This window comes from Engraulis encrasicolus, chromosome 8, assembly GCF_034702125.1.
Source record: "Engraulis encrasicolus isolate BLACKSEA-1 chromosome 8, IST_EnEncr_1.0, whole genome shotgun sequence".
NCBI classification, from domain to species: domain Eukaryota; kingdom Metazoa; phylum Chordata; class Actinopteri; order Clupeiformes; family Engraulidae; genus Engraulis; species Engraulis encrasicolus.
In genome coordinates this window covers 25,416,972-25,436,604 of record NC_085864.1, presented here as the reverse complement: position 1 = coordinate 25,436,604, position 19,633 = coordinate 25,416,972, and the positions used below count along the sequence as shown (strand labels likewise).

At 43.7% G+C, this 19,633-nt stretch overlaps 2 protein-coding genes across 5 annotated transcripts; both read left to right on the top strand.

Moving 5' to 3' along the window:
• The first annotated feature begins 3,829 nt into the window (after positions 1–3,829).
• On the top strand, positions 3,830–9,257 carry slc33a1 (solute carrier family 33 member 1). Of its 2 annotated transcripts, none has more exons than XM_063204382.1 (7): positions 3,830–3,903; positions 4,489–5,275; positions 5,808–6,007; positions 6,626–6,810; positions 6,983–7,100; positions 7,314–7,529; positions 7,954–9,257. In XM_063204382.1, the coding sequence occupies exons 2-7, from the start codon at positions 4,534–4,536 to the stop codon at positions 8,119–8,121; spliced, it is 1,629 nt and encodes a 542-aa protein (XP_063060452.1). In that variant the 5' UTR covers positions 3,830–3,903; positions 4,489–4,533; the 3' UTR covers positions 8,122–9,257. The 2 variants fall into 2 exon arrangements, with proteins under 2 accessions (XP_063060452.1, XP_063060451.1); XM_063204381.1 differs by having other exon boundaries at positions 3,865–4,064.
• A 219-nt stretch (positions 9,258–9,476) lies between these two features.
• On the top strand, positions 9,477–13,878 carry c18h3orf33 (c18h3orf33 homolog (H. sapiens)). Of its 3 annotated transcripts, none has more exons than XM_063204377.1 (5): positions 9,477–10,156; positions 10,284–10,343; positions 10,721–10,874; positions 11,354–11,526; positions 12,306–13,878. In XM_063204377.1, exons 1-5 carry the CDS (start codon positions 10,052–10,054, stop codon positions 12,582–12,584), a joined length of 771 nt encoding a protein of 256 aa, XP_063060447.1. In that variant the 5' UTR covers positions 9,477–10,051; the 3' UTR covers positions 12,585–13,878. The 3 variants fall into 3 exon arrangements, with proteins under 3 accessions (XP_063060447.1, XP_063060449.1, XP_063060450.1); XM_063204380.1 differs by having other exon boundaries at positions 10,135–10,156; positions 10,687–10,874; XM_063204379.1 differs by lacking the exon at positions 10,284–10,343.
• The last annotated feature ends 5,755 nt before the right edge of the window (positions 13,879–19,633 follow it).

Here is a 19,633-nt window from a genome sequence, read left to right as displayed (position 1 = left end):
TACCAAGTTCCTGGAAATATGGGCTGTAGTGGAGAAGCAATGCAAATGTGTCTGTATCATTTGAGTCTATAACAACTTTTCTGCACTGCTTCACACGAACAGCCCACTCAACATGAACCAGCAACCTGGCCTAAGCCTCATCAACGCAGTTCAAGAGCTCTGGAATCTCTTCACCATCAGCTGACTTTGCTGGTCGCACCTCATCATCAAGAACAACAGGGCTGTAGTATTGCCTCTGGTTTGATGATAAATCATGTCTGGAACTAACAATTGGAGATTTCACTTGTTCTTCACAGAGGCCCGGAACTTATCAAGTTGGTGAGGAATGGGTGTTAGTTCGTTCACGCCAATGATGTCAACAGCTGTTGTTGAGTTGGTACACCGCATGCGTTCACCTTCCTTCAATGACATCTCAATGTAGGAGTCACAAGATGGATGAGCTCTGGATGTCAGCAGAGGGATACTGCTGAGTTGATGATGGCATTGATGACAGCACCTAAATTCTGCCAGAGGCATATGACGGATCTTTGACATGAAGTCTACCCGAACATGAGGGCAATAAGTAGACTCAGAGCTTCATTGGGTGAGATTAAGGTGAGGCTCAATTTCACTGACAAGCTTTGACTTGTTAACAACCAACAGAAGGTCACCATCTAACAGGGGTGATGCTGAAAGGACATCATGAGATCTGCTGAATACTCATGCCCCGTTCCTCAGCAATGTCCAGCTTCCTATGTGCCTCAGCTATGTCTTTAGATGAGACCAACTTCTGCTCCTTTACAATGATTGCTGGTGTCTTCTATGGTTGATCTTTGTACTGCAGAAGATTCCTTTTTGAAACAGTTCCACTTATCTTATGTTCTTGAGAACTAACCTATCCTGCCAGTATAAGCTGAAAACAAGCTTTGGAGACGGTTGCGCAGGCGAGGTGCAACACTCCTGTTAACAACCTGGTTGCTGAGCAGATTGTGCAGTGGAACGGGCGCATTACCGGTCAGTGAGTATGGATTCTGCGGATCGACCATAAAGTCTAGCAACAATTACACATTTCAGTTGAATGTAAGGCACGGAGTGGTGCTCAGTGCATGTTGGAGGTGGCATTCTGTCCGCTTCAAAGTGGTGTTGTTGGTGAGAAAGTTGAGGACATCAGTGATCATTCTAATCTGATGGAAAGAACTCAAATTTTGCTGCAACATTATCATTGCGTGTGGCTCCTACTCCAAACTGTCCTCCATGACCCTTGCATACTCTCTGAATGCTGCTCAACCTTTATGTCACCTCGCACAGCAGTAAGAGGCTACTGCAGTTACGTTCTGCAAAGATTGGCATAGGACGTTATGGTAGCCACATATTGATTTATTTTCCTTCTCTTTCAGAGACAACAGCATTTTTAATGATGGCCGCCAAATCCAGCCAATCTTCAAAGAATTGGCAGAGCTCTGACTTGTCTTGATTCAAGCTCTCCACTTGCTCAGTCAAGGCCTCAAACTCAAATTCTGGGCAATATTAATTTGAAGCCAGTGAAGTGTGCAATGCCTGTACCTGTGCAAGCACTGGACAGTCTGCCTTGTCCTTGTGTCCTTGTCCAGAATACCTCCCACTGGAGAGACATGCATCAATGCATTATCTAGGCCAGAACCTCGAGGCAATTTTCCCTGATATCTGAGAATAACATGCGTCCAATGGAAAGGGCCAATACAGTGGAAGAGATCCTTGAAGTGCTCCGTCTCATGCAGGTTTCATCACACCAAATTGCCATTGATGCCTGGATCATCTGTCTGCGAACACTGGAAGTTGAATAGGCAGTGTCTGACAGTGGCACACTCAGTAATGGGTCTTGGTATTATAGGAAGGAAGCCAGCACGCATCATTGGCACAACAGCAGATGAGACAAGTGTGTGTACAGCAGCCTGCATCAAAAGGTCTCCTCCTGACACACCAGAGCGAATCAGGCTGATCAAGAATTCATGTTTTCCTGATAAACCTTTTGCAGTGGCAACATGCAGTAATGTTGCTTGTTTGTTTTCAGGATGCAGCAGCATGTCTGGTGGTAGGGCAGGTCGAACCACTGGCTTTGCATGATCAGGTACCTCTTGGCATGGTAAATTCCTCTGCAGTATATCATCAGCTTGGCCTAATTCTGTGCCCGGCACTGGAGACTTTTGAAGGTGTCTGTTCACTGAGGCATCTGGAAACAGTAAGGCTGCATAGTGTGAACCCTTGGTACCAGAAAGTGATGATTTGTCAGCATAATCAGAGCTAGATGCCTGCCAATGTATATTACATTACACTTAGCTGACGCTTTCATGTATTCAAAGCGACTTACAGTTATTATTTTTCAGGGTATTGGTTACAGTCCCTGGAGCAATGTGGGGTTAGGTGCCTTGCTCAAGGGCACTTCATCCATGGATGGAGATGTAGGGAGAGGTCAGGGGGGATTCGAACCTGCAACCCCTAGATTGAAAGACCAACTCTCTAACCACTAGGCCACAGATGACCCCATGTATAATGGGTGTATAATCCTCCCTTGTAAGTGCTAGGTATGGTTTTCTGTCGGTTTTTTGAGCATTCCACAACATAGCTAGCAAGAAGACTGGTCAGATCTGATTGTCTGGTAGCTTGAACATGAACCAATCCTGTGAAAAGTTGCGAGAAGGTTCTTGATGTGAAGGCTTTTGCTGTGTGGGAAGCATCATATGCAATGGTGTTCGCCTTATTCCGCGTTGAATGTTATGCACAAGCATTTGAAAGAGGCAGTGAAGTTGTGTACTCTTGTGATCTCTGACACACTTCTCCTCTTCTAGTGGGGGCTCCTCTCTGTGTTGACTGTTGCAGTGCATGTGCTGTCCTGTCCTCTGACTGTGTGGAAATGTTAGGTTTACATTTATAATGACTGTTCCTTATTCTTAATAATGACCTAATAGGCAAGCACATGGCCGAGTTCTTCAGAATAGGGAAAAGACCTGGAACATGACCTTGACCTTGACCTTTTAAGGACTATACTGACACTATACTGACACAAAATAATCATGGCAATATCAGCAAATAACTCCTCATACCATAATTGAGAATTTGTTTCTCATTTTTACAATGAAAGTCTATTGACATTCTTCAGAATAGCAAATTTGACCTTGGCAATGACCTTTTAAGGTCACAATCACACACTCTCCTCATGAAATTGTCAGAAATGATTTCCTCTCCAAAAATTGGTCAGAATTGATGTATGGCATGTGTATAAACAGTTTAAAAGTAAAAAACACAGTTTTTTGTCATAGGCGATGGCGGCCATATTTGGCGGCCATATTGTGAAAAATCTGGCACTATGGTGGATGAGCACCTCCGTGATTTTTAATGTCTAGGAACCCACTAACTCAATTCCAGTGAGAAACGCCCCCAACTCAAAATTACGAACGGGCCCTACATGGCTGGTCCAGGACTAATACCCAGAGAACGGTTGAAAGTACAGGAGAACGGTAAAACCCTATTATTTAACTCAAGGGGATGTGTAAAATAAGCTTATTTCCAAAAATGGGACAGTATCACTTGACAGCTGTTCTCTAAACCAATGTCCCTTCTAGCATGTGCAGAAAAAGATGCAAGCTAAATTATAATCATTGCCAGACCAGAATTCATCTGCAAAATGCAGACTGACGGATCCTGGCCATTTCAAAATTAATAATGACACATACGAGGGATGGCACGGAAATTGTATTTCATAAAATGTGTGTATAGTATACTATGTACGCATTATGTGTGCCTCGCTGCATGGTAGCCAGCCAGCCTAAATTCAGCGGAACAAATGTGCCGTACCTAGTGACACGTCATCTGAGCCATACGGAATCATTTCAGAGACGCACACAACTTCCTCATTCGGTTGCCTGACCATCACTCGCCAGCACCCGGGTACACATTTTCCTAAAATGCCAAACATTTTATTCAATCAAACCTTGTTTGGGAGATACTTGACATGTTCGGATTATAGTCCGAATAAGTAATTCGACACTCTGCTGCTTAATTTATCATTGTAATCCCTCTGTTTACTGTCATGCGCTGCATCTATCCAGGTAAGATGCGGAAACAGCTGACACACCAGCAAATGTATGGATGTGCTTTTAACTTGCTAGCTGTGTACGTTTGTTCTAACACGTTAAAGCCCTATGTCCAAGATTATTCGTTTGTGTTATGCATCCCCTTGTTTTCCAATATCTTGTTAGTGTTCGCCCTCACTTACAAGCCACGCAAGTCTCTTATCAAATGTCAAAGCTCACCCCACGCTGTCGTAAAAGAATGACCAGCGTCAAAGCTTGGCTTTACCTCTGAAAAGTATTTACCTCTGAAAATGTAACGTTCTTTATTGTTACCTTGCATATCAATTAGTAAGACCATAGCAGGTGCCCAACCTTTTTGAATGACTTGGATGCTGATGAATACCCCCACCGGCTCCTACCCTGTGTATAGCCGATTTGAACTTAATGCTTCTTGTCATAGATATTCCGTGGGCACAGCAGGATTGATGCCTCACAACAAGATATCATGGATCTCCACGAATCAGTTACCCACAAGAACGGGAGGCAGAGGAAGCCTGTTCTCTCCACAGACGACATGAGAAACCAGGAGGCCAAGTCCTCGGACATGGACACAGAGGAGGAAGAAGCACTACTGTGGACTGAGGAGGAGAACAACACTAAGACGCGTAAAGGCATCAGAGAAGAGCTGGGAAGTGTCCTGCTCCTACTTTTCCTGTACGTCCTCCAAGGCATCCCTCTGGGTCTAGCGGGCAGCATCCCGCTCATCATGCAGAGCAAGAACGTCAGCTACAAGGACCAAGCGTACTTCAGCTTCGTCTTCTGGCCCTTCAGCCTCAAGCTGCTGTGGGCTCCTCTGGTCGACGCCATTTACTTCCAGAAGTTTGGACGCAGGAAGTCGTGGATGGTCCCCACGCAGTACCTGCTGGGCATCTTCATGCTCTACCTCTCCGTCACCGTGGACTCCCTCCTGGAGAGCGAGGGGCACAAGGGGCCGGACGTGATCACACTCACCGCCGTGTTCTTCATGCTGGCCTTCCTGGCGGCCACCCAGGACATCGCGGTGGACGGCTGGGCGCTGACCATGCTGTCCAGGGAGAACGTGGGCTACGCGTCCACCTGCAACTCGGTGGGCCAAACGGCCGGCTACTTTCTGGGTAACGTGCTCTTCCTCGCCCTGGAGTCGGCTGACTTCTGCAACAAGTACCTGAGGTTCGAGCCCCAGGAGAAAGGCATCGTGACTCTCTCAGGTGAGCTGCTGCCCCAGATCCTGTCCTAGTTGAAACAATACAAATATTGGATACTGCAGCTTGTGCCAGTGCCAGGAAGTTTTTTTGTGCTATGGTGTGCTTTGTGTTGTGACAGTTTTAGAAGAATCATGGTGCACTGCTTTGTTCAACACTGTATTTTTGAAGGATCAGGAGAGATTATCTTTCTGTTTTTTTCCTGAAATTGTGTAATAATAATGTCTTCAATATCCTGTGACTTGGCTGCTCGGGTTACAACTTTTATAACCACAAGTCAGTCACTTCTTTGTCTTTCACCTCCCTGAGTACTGATCCAGGAAGAGCACCTCAATCTGTTCTGACCATGTGTCTCATCATGCTCCTTGTGTATGTTTGTATAGGCCTGTGTCCTCTGTTTTTGTCAGTTATGCAATAGCCTTGTGACGATGTGTGTATGCCCTGTCTTAAACGAGTGATGCTCAGGGACGCAAAAGGAATTTCAGTGTAAACTGACAATAAAGTACCATGGTATCATATCGTATCTTTTTCCCCCCAGACTTCTTGTTCTTCTGGGGGATTGTGTTTCTGGTCTCCACCACCCTTGTTGCCATCATCAAGAAGGAGAACAGCCCACAGCAACTCAAGAAGAAGCGCAAGGAGGAAACGCAGGGTGTCATGGAAACCTACAAGCTTCTCTTCTCCATCGTGAAGATGCCAACCGTCTTCACATTTTGCAGCCTACTACTGACGGCTAAGGTACTGTATGAACCTTCAACTCTTCAAAACTTTGAGGGTTTAATAGTAATCTGATAAGTTCTGTTGTAAATGTCCTGACAATACATCTTGTCCATCACATGTGGGCAGTTATGGGCAAGCGTTTAGGGCGTCAGCCAAAGGTTGCTGTTTTGACTCCCAAACCCCCAGGTTGGTGGTTGAAGCAATTAATCAGTGGTCTACCCCATCCTCCTTCATGACTGAGGTACCTTGAGTATGGTACCATCCTGCCGCACTCCTCCCTTTCGGGCGTCATTGGGGACTGCCCCCTTGTAATTACCCAGTGGTCTACCCCATCCTCCTCCATGACTGAGGTACCCTGAACATGGTACTGTCACGCCGCACTGCTCCCTTTCAAGCGCTATTGAGGACTGCCCCCTTGCAGGTGTGAGGCATGAATGCAATTTCTTTGTGTGCAGTGTGCACTTATGTGCTGTGGAGTGCTGTGTCAGAATGAGAATGGGAGTTGGAGTTTCCCAGTTGGGCTCTCGTTTTTCACTTTCACTTCATATTGCTATCTAATTCTGTTTCCATAGTTAATGTGTGTCTGTCTGTCTGTCTGTCTGTCTGTCTGTCTGTCTGTCTGTGTCTCCGTTCCAGATTGGTTTTTCAGCAGCAGATGCAGTGACTGGGCTGAAGCTAGTGGAAGCGGGCGTTCCTAAAGCCCAGCTAGCCCTCCTGGCTGTACCCATGGTACCACTGCAGATCCTCCTGCCCCTCATCATCAGCAAGTACACGGCGGGTCCCAGACCTCTGGATGTCTTCTACAAGGCCTTCCCATTTAGGTATTTTCATAGCTTCACATGAAGTGTTTGAATACTGACATCTTAATACTGGTAATTCATGTCTGCATACTGTTATTTCAGTAACATTAAAAACCCAAACATGTGTTTATGTTCAAAGATTCAGGAGTACAATAAGAAAAAAAAGAAAAATAACGGTTGCATTGTTTTTCAGGTTGCTGATTGGTTTGGAGTATGCGCTGCTGGTGTGGTGGACGCCTAGTGTGAAACAAGAGGAGGGTTTCCCGGTGTACTATTACGCTGTGGTGCTGCTGAGTTACGCCCTTCATCAGGTGAACTCAGCTTTTCCTGTTTAAATATTCACTTATTTACATAGTGGGATTGCTGGGTTTAGTTTTTTAAAATGTTTCTGTACACTGCGTCTTTAATGTGTATCTGTACACACTTTGTCTTTTTGCCTTGTCATGCTGACTGCGGATTTGAGTGCGGATTTGACATCTGGGTTGTTTATTATTACTGACCGCAGTTCCGTGTTCCTCCTGCAGGTGGCACTGTATAGCATGTATGTGGCCACTATGGCCTTCCACGCTAAGGTCAGCGATCCAGTCATTGGTGGAACGTACATGACGCTGCTCAACACTGTAACCAACCTGGGGGGAAACTGGCCCTCCACCCTGGCCCTGTGGCTGGTGGATCCCCTCACCTCGAAGGAGTGCCAGGGAGCGCCCAGCCTGTCCTGTGGCTCTCCAGAGGAGGCAGAGGTGAGTGTCACACTCCATCCAAGGGCTTGCCTAAAAGGATATAGGGTGCTGGTGGATAGTAAATGTTATTGATGAGAAGGTGTATTGGTTAATTGATTATTATAAAGAATGATACAATAATAGTTTTCCTTTTTTGACATACAATTTTAACAGTGAATTTCACATTGTTCACACAATCATATAACATTTCAATAACGGTGTATTACTGTTATGGATAAGACAAAGTCCACCTCTAACTAGGATTCCATGGATTTCTCAAACATTAAAATGATATCATGATATTGAAATGAAAATGGCTTTGCGATATAAAAATGCTCTCTCTCTCTCTCTCTCTCTCTCTCTCTCTCTCTCTCTCTCTCTCTCTCTCTCTCTCTCTCTCTCTCTCTCTCTCTCTCTCTCTCTCTCTCTCTCTCTCTCTCCATAGCTCTGTGTAAAGGAGGGTGGCACGTGTTTGACTGTTCTAGACGGGTACTACGTGGAGTCAGTGGTCTGTGTCGTGATCGGCCTTCTCTGGTGGCTGTTACTGGGCAAGAAGCTACGGCGCTTACAAGATGAAAGTCCACAAGCGTGGCACTGCAAATCATCCAAGTAGACAAGAAGTGCAGCTACAACTGGCATTATTATAAGGTTGCTCAACAATACGTACTCCACTCCACGCCACACAAGACGTCACAATGGCTTTTCTCTTTTATGTTCATCCGCACAATGCATACATCAGACGACTCATGACTTAATGGGATGCAACATTTCCTCACTTTGCTATTACCTCCATATATGTCAACAAATACTGTAACATCTAGATCTGTTCATAGCAATATCAAAGAGGACTATATGCCGTAGACTTAACTCTTGCATTTACTCAATTACTTCAGTGGATGTGCCTTGCTCGTTCGGTCTTTCATGCCATTTCTGTGGGTTTTACTCACAACACAGCGCTACAGTTCTACAATTGCATGAAATTTTATAGGTTAAGAAAACTACAGTCAATGTATTGATGCCACTACTACATGAAATGAACATCCTTTTTTTTTTATAGCAGAAACAATGGTTACAGGCTGTAACTTACAGCACATTGCTTGTTTTTCTACTCACCTTGTGGTGCATTACACAATTGTCATGTTTAATTCTCAAAACCAAGTATAGTTTTTTTGTACTGTAGGGAATGTAGTACGATGGGACAAGACACATCATCAAGGTTTGCTGCAGCAATGAAATAGATCTTAGGAACAATAGAATACTGGGACATTAGAATACTGGAACATTAGAATACTGGAACATTAAAACATTAGAACATTAGAACATTGGAACATTCGGAAACTGTGAGTCTGCACACATGGCATAATATGCACTCGTGCTGTCACTGAAACTTAAGTTTCAGCTGACGGCAGTATATCTCAAGACCAGCATCTTTAAAGGGAAATGCCTAAGGAGTCAATCATTATTCACCACTGCTTTTATGTATATTTTTTATTGTAGGTTTTTTTTCCCATTTATTGAAATGTACAATATAATTTCCATACCTACAGTCATTTCTGCTCAGTTCCACACCCAAGTGTGACTTGAAATGTTAACTTTGTGTCTAAATTTTATTTTAAAGCAATATCCAAAGCTTTTGCCATGCCAGTATGTTTGAAAATATTTCAAACCACCACCCAACAGATAAAACACTTTTGTGACATACCAAATGTGTGAAAAAAATATGGCGCCAAATAACTGTAGTCTTGTAGGCTATGACAGTGTTTCCCAACCAGGGGTACGTGTACCCCTAGGGGTACGCGAACACACTGCAGGGGGTACTTGGAAAAATGTGATTTTAACAAATGCATGAAGCATAGTCACACTGGAATAGAAAAGGCGATGTAAAACACGAGTAAGGGGGTACTTTTGGAACAGCGAAAAGGCTTAGGGGGTACATGAGACAAAAAAGGTTGGGAAACACTGGGCTATGATATGACTATTTTATCATTTCACCACACACACTGGTATGTTTTGGTTTCTCATTCCAGTCTGTGTGCAGTCCTGGATTTAGTCTGTACAGTCCTTAGCCATCCATTCTGTCAGTTGGATGGGTATGTGCATTGACAGCAATGTGTATGGATATTTGAATAGTTTATAGTGAGTCAGTTGTAGGAAATGTGTGGTTATCTTGAATTTCATGCCTTACACATAAAATATGGGCCTTCATCACGATACAGTACTTCTATTCTAGACAAATAGTGTTTTTTTTTCATTCACTTACCACCACCAAATATGAATGGGTCAATATTGGTGTAATTACAATCTTTTGTGAGACAGATTGGGAGTCACAAAGGCTACGCTTTTGTGACATTGTAAACGTTTGCAAATCCTTACTAAGTGATTTTATACCAGCGTTTTTGAGATGTAATGACAGAGATTTATGTATATATTATTCTAATGAATACATATGATACAACACATTCCTCTTGTACTGTGCAATTTTGTCTCGAGTTTTTGCCATCCTACGACTTGCCGTACGACGTAATCCATTGCCGGAAGTAAACATGCCAGATGAGCAATCAGCGCGTCTGGATAAAGTTGACGAGAAAGACAAGAATCTTATTACTGTGTTGTCAAAATTTGCAGACGACAATTTGACAATCGTACGGGTACGAATCAACCTTTCGTCGCTTTGTTCATAGAACAATATAGTCATGTTTTGATAATTTAATGCTGTGCAGCTGAAATGCCATAGCCTACGCGTGCTGACTGGAAGTCTCCTGTTTCATGTTGCAGAGTGTCAGCACTGGACTAGCAGTCGTTGGTATTGTCATTTTGGGGAGGAGCGTTAAATTGGTAAAGAGCATTCACATATTCTCATATATTTGAAAACTTCAATAGAGTGTATTGCTGCAGCAGAAACAACTAAATGTTGCCTCTTTGGTGTCGCATGGGTGCTGTGTTGGATTTGCATAGAGCAGGGGTGGGGACTTGTCATACTTGTGAAACGGCATTAAAATTGAAATTGTATCGGGGCCCCAATAAAGACGGCCTCAACCTCGAGCCATTAGGTCCCTCACCCATGACATAGGCTAGAGACAGTAACAGAATCATTCAGGAGTTCACCTAATTTAACTAATGTAAATTAACCATTAAAATACCATAATGTGTACAATGTACATGTTTGTCTTGTGTTCAGACATCTCTCTGAATATAGGCCTATGACATTGCAGATTACCAAGTTCAATGCTGCATCAGAAATCCCCACAAGATTCATTGAAAGAAATGTAAGTCTGCACGGGAGAGTATGTCGCCTCACCGAAGAAGGTCTGGAAGTGGAACACATCCCTATTCACATCCCTGTCCTGTCACGCCTCCTGGTGAAATGTAAGTGCAGTGATCTCACATACCCTGAACCCCTTCAAAGAGGCCCACCCAAAATGTCATTTGTGGTTTGCACATTTGCACAACAGCTGTTCTGCAGGCAAATCAGGTTTCTGCCTGGTGAACGTGTATGTACTTCATAGGCAGTGTTATACATTTCAAAGTAAGACACTGTTTTTAAAGTCTTCATTTGGCGTATGTATTTAGGGGTGGCAGATTGAATCCTGCTGTTCTCTCATGAATAAAAGCACCTCCACCCTATATAATTGTAATTATGAAAATGGAGTTTTTGAAAACTGAATTGTGTTCAGCAACAGAAACGGCTTTCCTCTGTAGACTAACGACCATTCTCTTTAAAACCTTGTATGTTAACCTATTCTGCTTAACGGCACCCATAAAGTTCTTGTTAGAGACAGAGGCAGTAAAGCCATTTAAAGCTGTTTGTCTGCCTTGTCTGAAAAAAACCCTTGCTGGTTTTGCAGGTCAGACTGGGGCGACTCCGCTACAGGTGCGTCTGGCCGGAGTGGAGCTGACGGCGGAGGGTCGTGACTGGCTCAGACGGCAGCTGGAGCCTGCCGAGACTCCTCCGACTGTATGGCTGAAGCTGATAAGGCGAGAAGGAGACACCCTCCACTGCCTGGTTTCAAAAGGCCGGGTGAGGGAGCTTGCATTGAATCAGCTGTTTTGCTTCCGTGTTAAAAATGTGCATGGCACAACACATGTTGAGACTCTTGCTTTGGAGAGTTGACTCCCTCCTGGCATACTGCTATGTTATTTTACCACTGCCGTTTGTGTGGTAGGCCTACAGCTCGGCTGCCACTTTTTGCTTTTCAAATAGGCACAACAACACAGTTCAATCGTAAAGCAAAAAGTGGCGGCCGAGTCGCACTGTGTCGAGCTGTAGGCCTACCAGAAAAGAGTGGAAAAGAGGCACTAGAGTGTTTTTATTGTATGAAAGAATGCCGTTGTAGGCCTTTTTAAGGTTTAATAAAAATGTCTGAAGCTTCTCATCTATCTGGGTGAGAATGAGTTTAGTTGCAACTGGACTAAAGGTGTTCAAAGACTTCGTCCAATTGCTACAGCTTAACTTTTTGATTGAATAATAATGTGACTAGTGTCCTTAAAAGGCCTCTGTAAACGCTGAATTTTCCCAATGTTGTAGCCTCTGGCAGTGCTCCAGGCTGTGTGTGGAAATCTTCGCAATGTCGATGATCATGCATTTCAGGATTATCACTTTAAGATGGTGTAGACTACTTTACGAGTCCTGATTGGTTAAAAACACACACACACACACACACACACACACACACACACACACACACACACACACACACACACACACACACACACACACTCAAAGTTGTTTTCTGACTCCCTTTGTTAAATCTCTTTACCTTCCCCTTCTCTCTCCTGTACCTCTGCTGTGACCTCCAGGGCTTAATGCTCAGCACCTGTCTAAACGATGAGCTGTTGCGACAGGGTTTGGCCAGGTCTGCTCCGATCCTGGGCCTGGACCATCGCTCGCGAGTATACTGGAGGCTCCACAAGAGACTGATGAAGGCGGAGCTCCAGGCGGAGAGGAAAGGCCGAGGGCTGTGGAAGGAGGAGAGCAGCAGCCTCTGGGAGAGGGTCTCCCTGACCTTACGGGAGAGCTTTGTGGGCAAGATATGGAAGAGACTGCTTTCGTTTACCTCCAGGACCAAAGACCAGTGAGCTCTCATACAGACCAGTGAACTCCCTAACAACTGATAACAGGACTCATGATGATTATTTATATTATTTGTGAATACAATTGTTTTGTAATATCATTTTTTACAAAGACCATCCCACTTCCGTTAAATGACATTTGTCAAAAATTCCTTTTAGACTTCTAAAACGCATTTTTGATAACTGTCATATTTTACGGAAGTTGGATCGTCTTTAATGTCTTAATGACCAGCTTGCCACCACAGGATAAAAGTGCACTTGTTGCTATCTTGTTACGCCCAGTTACGAATGTGAATTTCAAGAAAGAACAAACTGTAAGTAGTAAAACATGATATTCTATGTAAACCTGAAAACATGTTGTTTGTTTACCACCAACAACACAGACTGTAGCAAACAAATATTTTGACCTGGTCAGGTGCATCTTACTTCCATTTCTTTTCATGCTTTCTGTCAACCCTTTTTTGAATGGCTAAAACAGATAAATCAATTGTGTTTTAGTACCATAATGTGCCACCACGGGAACCACATGGGCCCTGCATAATCTTGTTTTCCAGTCGGCCTCCTCTTCCCCCATCTCTCCTCCAGTAGTGCCCCGTCCCTTGAGAGCTTTTTAGAGTAAGCACGTTGGGCATTGTCCACAGCGGTGTGGCCAGTGGGGGTCTTGCCTGATTACCCCAGCCAGACAAAAGCAAAGAGCAGAGTTGCCATGGAGCCCAGTGAATCCGAAAGACAAAGAATGTCAAAAGGTGATGAGATCCGAGAGAGGAACCCAACAGAGAATTAAAAAAGGAAACCCCTGTTTTTCACACATTGAACTCAAGGAATCTAAATGTATTTGAAAATACTGAACTATACCACAAAGAAAGAAGTCATGGTCAACCAGAATCCTTCAGGCAAAAACTACCCCTATGCATTTCATGTTCTTGTCTGTGTTGGTAGAGATGCTGTGGGTCCACGAGGGCTGAAAATCGGGGTGGTTAGCCTAGAGAGGGGATGGCAGCTTGCAGCACCCCACCGCCACCCCATTACCCCTCTTCCCCCTCCACTCTCCATCTTTGTTGTGCAAATCTAACAAGCAGGACACTCCAGACTTCCTATTGGCTGGGGAGTTTGAACTGAAAGAGTAATGAAGAGCTGATTGCCCGTGCAGCAGACTTTGAGCTGGCACAAGGGGGAAAAGGGGAGGAGTGAAAAGGGGGGAGAAAGCGGTTGGGATTTTTTTGCATGGACTGTTACTGATATGTCAAGCATGGGGAAACGAAAGGCAAATCAATTGTCTACTTTCACTTACTGTATCCAGCCATGGTTTTCTAAATAAAATAATAAAAAGACTTGTTCCTGTCATGTCATCGTTGGTGTTTGGCCAGTGACTTTTTCCCAGTTAAAAGTGCCTCCTGTCTATAATACCGGTGCACAAGAGATGTGGATGAGAAATCATATACATTAACAGTTCATGTCAGAGTGATTAACATCAGTGTTGAAGTAAGGCTGAAAGAGAAAGGCTCAAACTCTTAATAGGATGTTGTATTTTTTTTTGTCGTTGATCCCATTCCATGAACTCCACCCCAGTCTTTTCCATAGGCCACTCCTCATGACGGTCAGCCACCCGGCCGTATCGTTTGAATGGGACATTGCATTGTGGCGGCAGGCACAGTCCAACCCCGTGCTGTTGTGGGACAGTTGAACGGTAACATACGCTCAACACGTCTTTCGTGTCCAGGGCACAAGCGGATTAAATACCGAATGTTTACTGTTTGAGTGGACAGTCTATACGGAATGTGTTTCGGCTGCGTGGAATTATTTCCTCAAGTAGTCCTGTCAGAGGAATAGGCGAAAGGCAAATCTAAAGTAAGTTGTGTTTATTGTTTGTTGTGGCAGGTGTCCAAGGAAAGATGATCAAATAGTATGCTCCTTAAAACTTTTACGCATTTTACGCATGCACTTTTACGCACAGGCGAGCCTGTGTTTGTTGAATATATGGATGTCTCCTTTGATGCGCAAACTAATACCGGTCTAAGAAACTGATACAACTCCGCACCTGCTCTGACTCTTCGTGCCGTTGCAAGTAGGTTAGGCATGTACGCATCATTCACATCCACTATTTCCGATGTCAAGCCACAAAGCTGGGTCTTTGCGTTCTAGCTATTGTGTTGTTCATGGTATGGCTGTGGTGTGCATAGGCTATTGAAATAAGCGACATTGATTAACTTGAGGCAAGTCAAGTGACATGTGCCAAAAATTGCTGTTCGTGACAACATTGATTTTGGAACAACGGAAAAGTTTTTGTTTACTTAATTTTAACTTCATTCTCAGCAACATAGCGTGATTTATTGTTATTTTTTTAAGAAGGTACCAGTCCATTATAGCCTATATGGCATAACAAAGGGTTTTTATTGAACACAGCCGGTAGCGATGGAGAGAGAAAGGGAAGAGGGTGTTTGCTCCCTCCCCTCCCACTCCACAGTCCACATCTTTGGGGATTTAGTAGAGGGGAGGGGTGGGGATGGATGTCGTGATTAATGACGAATCCAAACAAAGGGACGCAAAAAGTGGATGGTTGACCCCTCCTGTCCATCTAAACATCACCATAGTACAGTTCAGTTACTGTAACTAAGACCCTCACATGAAGACTTAGGCCTATTCCTTGATGAGGGTTTGCTTTTTTTTTTTTTTTTTTTTTTTTTAAAGAAAAGAAAGAAAGAAAAACGTTAGATACTATTTATTACAGTGTTATGCAGTAGTTACAGAGCATGGTGAGGCGCTCTCACTCATGGCAACTGTGCTTCAGATAAGGAATATCATATCACAAAGTAAAGCGATTAAGGACAGCTGTTTAAAGTGAACAAGAGAGTTTTACTGCACAGGTTTATTACTATAAGCTGCTTATTGTCACATCCATAGGCTGTAGAAGAGCTGAATTCAAACACTTATCCCATCACTTAAGAAGATTTCCACACTGTCAGGATTGACCCCTCAGTCAGGATCATATTCATGATCTGCTGAGAAATGACATGACCTGTTTCGTATAAGGTTTTCAATGCCTTGTCATGGCCGGTTCCGCAGCCTCTTACTGCAGATGGAGTCGCCGGCGGGCCTATTCACTACTTGCTGAAAATTCTTAACTACATCATAACAGCATTGCTATTGCGATTACAGAGAGAGTTCAGACAAAGCCATTAAAGCTTTAGTGACTGAAGGGTTATAACATAGGCTCTGCGCTAAGGGGTTAACAAACAAACACTATGCGGTGGAATGCCCCCATCCTTCGGAATGCAAAACAATCTCATCCATGTCACCATGATACACCCCTGGCCCCGTTGCATGTGTGTATGGAACAGGAACAGGTAAAATGAGTCCTGTGTTTTTGACGTCGTGTCCTTCTTTAGTGTATCAGCTTGCTTGCTGTCCTGCTCAGGTAGGACGGGACTGGAAACGGGCCTCATTGTTGCGGTGGAGGCAGCGATGAATTATTTAACCCCCCCTCTCCTCCGTCTCTCTCTCTCTCTCTCTCTCTCTCTCTCTCTCTCTCTCTCTCTCTCTCTCTCTCTCTCTCTCTCTCTCTCTCTCTCTCTCTGTGCGTGTGTGTGTGTGTGTGTGTGTGTGTGTGTGTGTGTGTGTGTGTGTGTGTGTGTGTGTGGGATGATGAAGGAATGGATGTTGTGGGCCACGCTGAATTGAACCCTTTGTGGTCAGCGCACAGTGCTGACTCTGATAGGGCGCAGTGTGGGAATACGTTAAAAAGGGGGGAAGCAAGAAGTCTTTCTTGAGAGGAGTTTGTAGTAAGTACAGTAGACCCATGTGTAGTCTCCCAGGGGCCAAGTCGTTTCTCTGCCAACTTGCCAGAATGTAAAGGGAATTGGGTTTTTTTTGTAATGGACTGAAACTTTAGGGTTTTCTGTCAAACATTTCCTACACATTCTGCACTGTATTTGAAGGTGCACTTGCAGTAGTATGTCCAACTCAATTTGTAAATAAGATGCTCTACTGTGTGAGTCAAAAGATTTGCCTGTAAAGTTCACTCATGAATACGTTGACTGTGGTGTGGCCTAGCTGCATATGATTCCCCCTCATTATAATTCTGCAGTTTTCTTCAAAGCGCAACAATCATGTAGTGTTCATCTGTTGAGCATACAGTAGACCCAATTTGCCGTGAGATGAGGGGTGTCTTACAGGAATGTGCAGTGTGACTGAGTTACCAGGGGCCCGCAGTGTCTGATTTATGGCTAGGAGGGTCCATTTCAGCTGATTGTACATAGGGCCCACAATTTGTTGCTACGCCCATGACCTTAAGCAACTGTTAGTCCTGTTAACGTTGTTTTGTTATTACATGAAGTGGTGTGTGCAATGCGTGCAATGCGTGCAGATGCAATGCGTGCAGATGTGGAGCTCATGGCACAGACAAATGGACCAAGATGCCACCTCTGGGCATGAGGAAGATTTTGAACAACAGTTGGGAAACCAGTAAAAAGGCATTGTTCATTGTTTTGGAATGACTCTACCAGACAGATTAGGTAACGCGCACTCACTTCACTTTCTTCAGCGGCTGCATTGTCTGGCTGCAGGGAGAGTGAAAAGGCACAGCTTTTTAGAAAGTTACCGTGTTACAGGGGGTTTCCCCCCAGCTCCTGTCATTCCGAGACAAAGTGCCAACAGGGGAGACCTGTTTTCCCCCACCTGTGTACTACAAACCGTCAGTGTTTGGCTACTTTCCCCAATCCCACATTAAAGTGTTTTTCTCTATTGCTTTCGGTTATTCTTTCTTTAAAAAAATGCTTTGAGCTATGAGATGGGAAAGAAAGGTCGTGATTTGCTGAGATATGCCTGTTTTTGTTTGTAAGTGGGAGTGAGTGTGTTTTTATTGTGGCCTTGTGGTCAGGGCCGGATTAATGCACAGGCTAGATATGGCTACAGCCTAGGGGCCCCCACTTGGCAGGGGCCCTCTGATTGTCAAAAGTTGCAGAATTTTGACAAGATGCAATATTGAACATTTCATGTGTTGTGTTGAGTACAATTTATAGAAATGTCATACTTAATTTCTAGCCTGAAATTATAACACTGACTATGAAAATTTGTTTCGAGATTTAACTTTCGAGGGGTGCCCACAACCTGTAGCCTAGGGGCCCCGGGCCATCTTAATCCGGCCCTGTGTATGGTCACGAGAGCTCAGCTGTCTGTGTGTGAAAGTGAGAGATTATACGTTAGCGAGCGCCGTGATTTTATTTGCTGTGCGAGCGGATTAATGTGTGACAGAAGGGGGGGGGGGGTAATCAATGTGACACACACACACACACACACACACACACACACACACACACACACACACACACACACACACACACACACACACTTTACCATCATTTACCATTATTATTTATGATTTATCACATAAAACAAGACAAATTCCCTTCTGGGCAATAAAGGTTTCATTCATTCATTCATTCATTCATTCATTCATTCATTCATTCATTCATTCATTCATTCATTCATTCATTCAACATCTTTGTCCACATAAAACCATTGTAAATGGGTGTTTACAGATGTGTGTGGCCTTAAAAGACTTTTTAAGACCCCTACAACACATGGTGGCCTGTTTTCCCAGATTCATTTGAGGAGACTCGGTGGCTGGTTTCTGGTGCTGCACTTGGGTGGTGTAGGGTAGACACTCTCTTTTGTGTCTGTTCGCTGGACCAATCTAATTTAGAGGGCTCAAGGATTTGAGGCTGAACTTGGGGGGATCGATCACCTTTTGACTCATTGAGTTATCTCTCTAAATCCCATTGCTGCTGCTGATGCAGTTATAGCCGAGCGACCAGCTGTGCCCAACCATGTGTGCATGTGTGGATACGTGCATTTGTGTGTGCATTTGAGCGTCACACAGTATGTTGAAAATATTGCAATATCACAACAGTGTCATGACACGCATGTTGCATATTGTGGCCTAGGGTTGGGCGATATGGCAAAAATGTCACATCATGATTTTTTTAACATGAAATCTCGAATTCGATTTTTGTATCACGATTTTCCATCCAAAAAATAAAAACATCCAAAATCAATTTTGATATGCTTGCAATTTGTAATTTGCCGTTAATAAAATGTTAACACACAGATGACACTCTCATAAAGTGCATAATTAGAATACAATAACGTAAAGAATAAAAATGAAGACAACAACACAAGTAAGTAGACATCACTTTGATACTGATAGTTACCATCCTCACTGCAAGATGATCTATACGATTTCTTCACTTTGGCAGATTCGAGACAATCTTGTACTCGATATCACGATTCATGATTTACGTGTATATTGTCATATCGCCCACCCCTAGTGTGGCCTTTGCTTCGCTAAATGCATTTGTATGACCCATGCTTTCACGCTCCACATACTAACATATTTTTGGCAAAAGCATATGGAAGCCTACAGGCCTTGTACCTTGGATGCCCTCCCCTATAGCACTGTCAAGCGTTCAGTGTGTTGGACACAAAGTTGAAATCTATATTTGACTGTTTATTTATTGCAAGTTATATAACACTCAGATGTGTTATACTGCATATTTGTCTGATATTGTGCAGCTCCAAATGTGTACATTCAGGTCAGTGATAGTGTTGGCATCTACTACGGTAACTGTAAAGATAATCATAACTATACAGATACTTCCGTTGACACATGCGAATGCTAAAGCATGTTTCTCATGGACATCAACCAGCAGAAGGCACGGCGTCTAGTCTACACATTAAAGAAGTCTGATTGGCGGACATGACTTTATAGTTAAGAAATATCACTCTGAAAGTGATCCAAACGATGTTATTCAGCATGCTGTTGTCATTTTAGTTTATATGTAGAGTAGAGTTCTTTTATTAATCCTAGGGAAATTAAGGTGTCTGAACAGCTTAAATAAATACACAAATACCGGTAGAAAACATACACACGATCTAATACACATTATTGCACATTGCAGTAGGCATATAGTAAGCATATGAACGGCACCATTCACTAGATTACCAACGATTTTATTTGTTTAATTACGTTGTATTTGTCTTTATAATTAGTGTGGTTG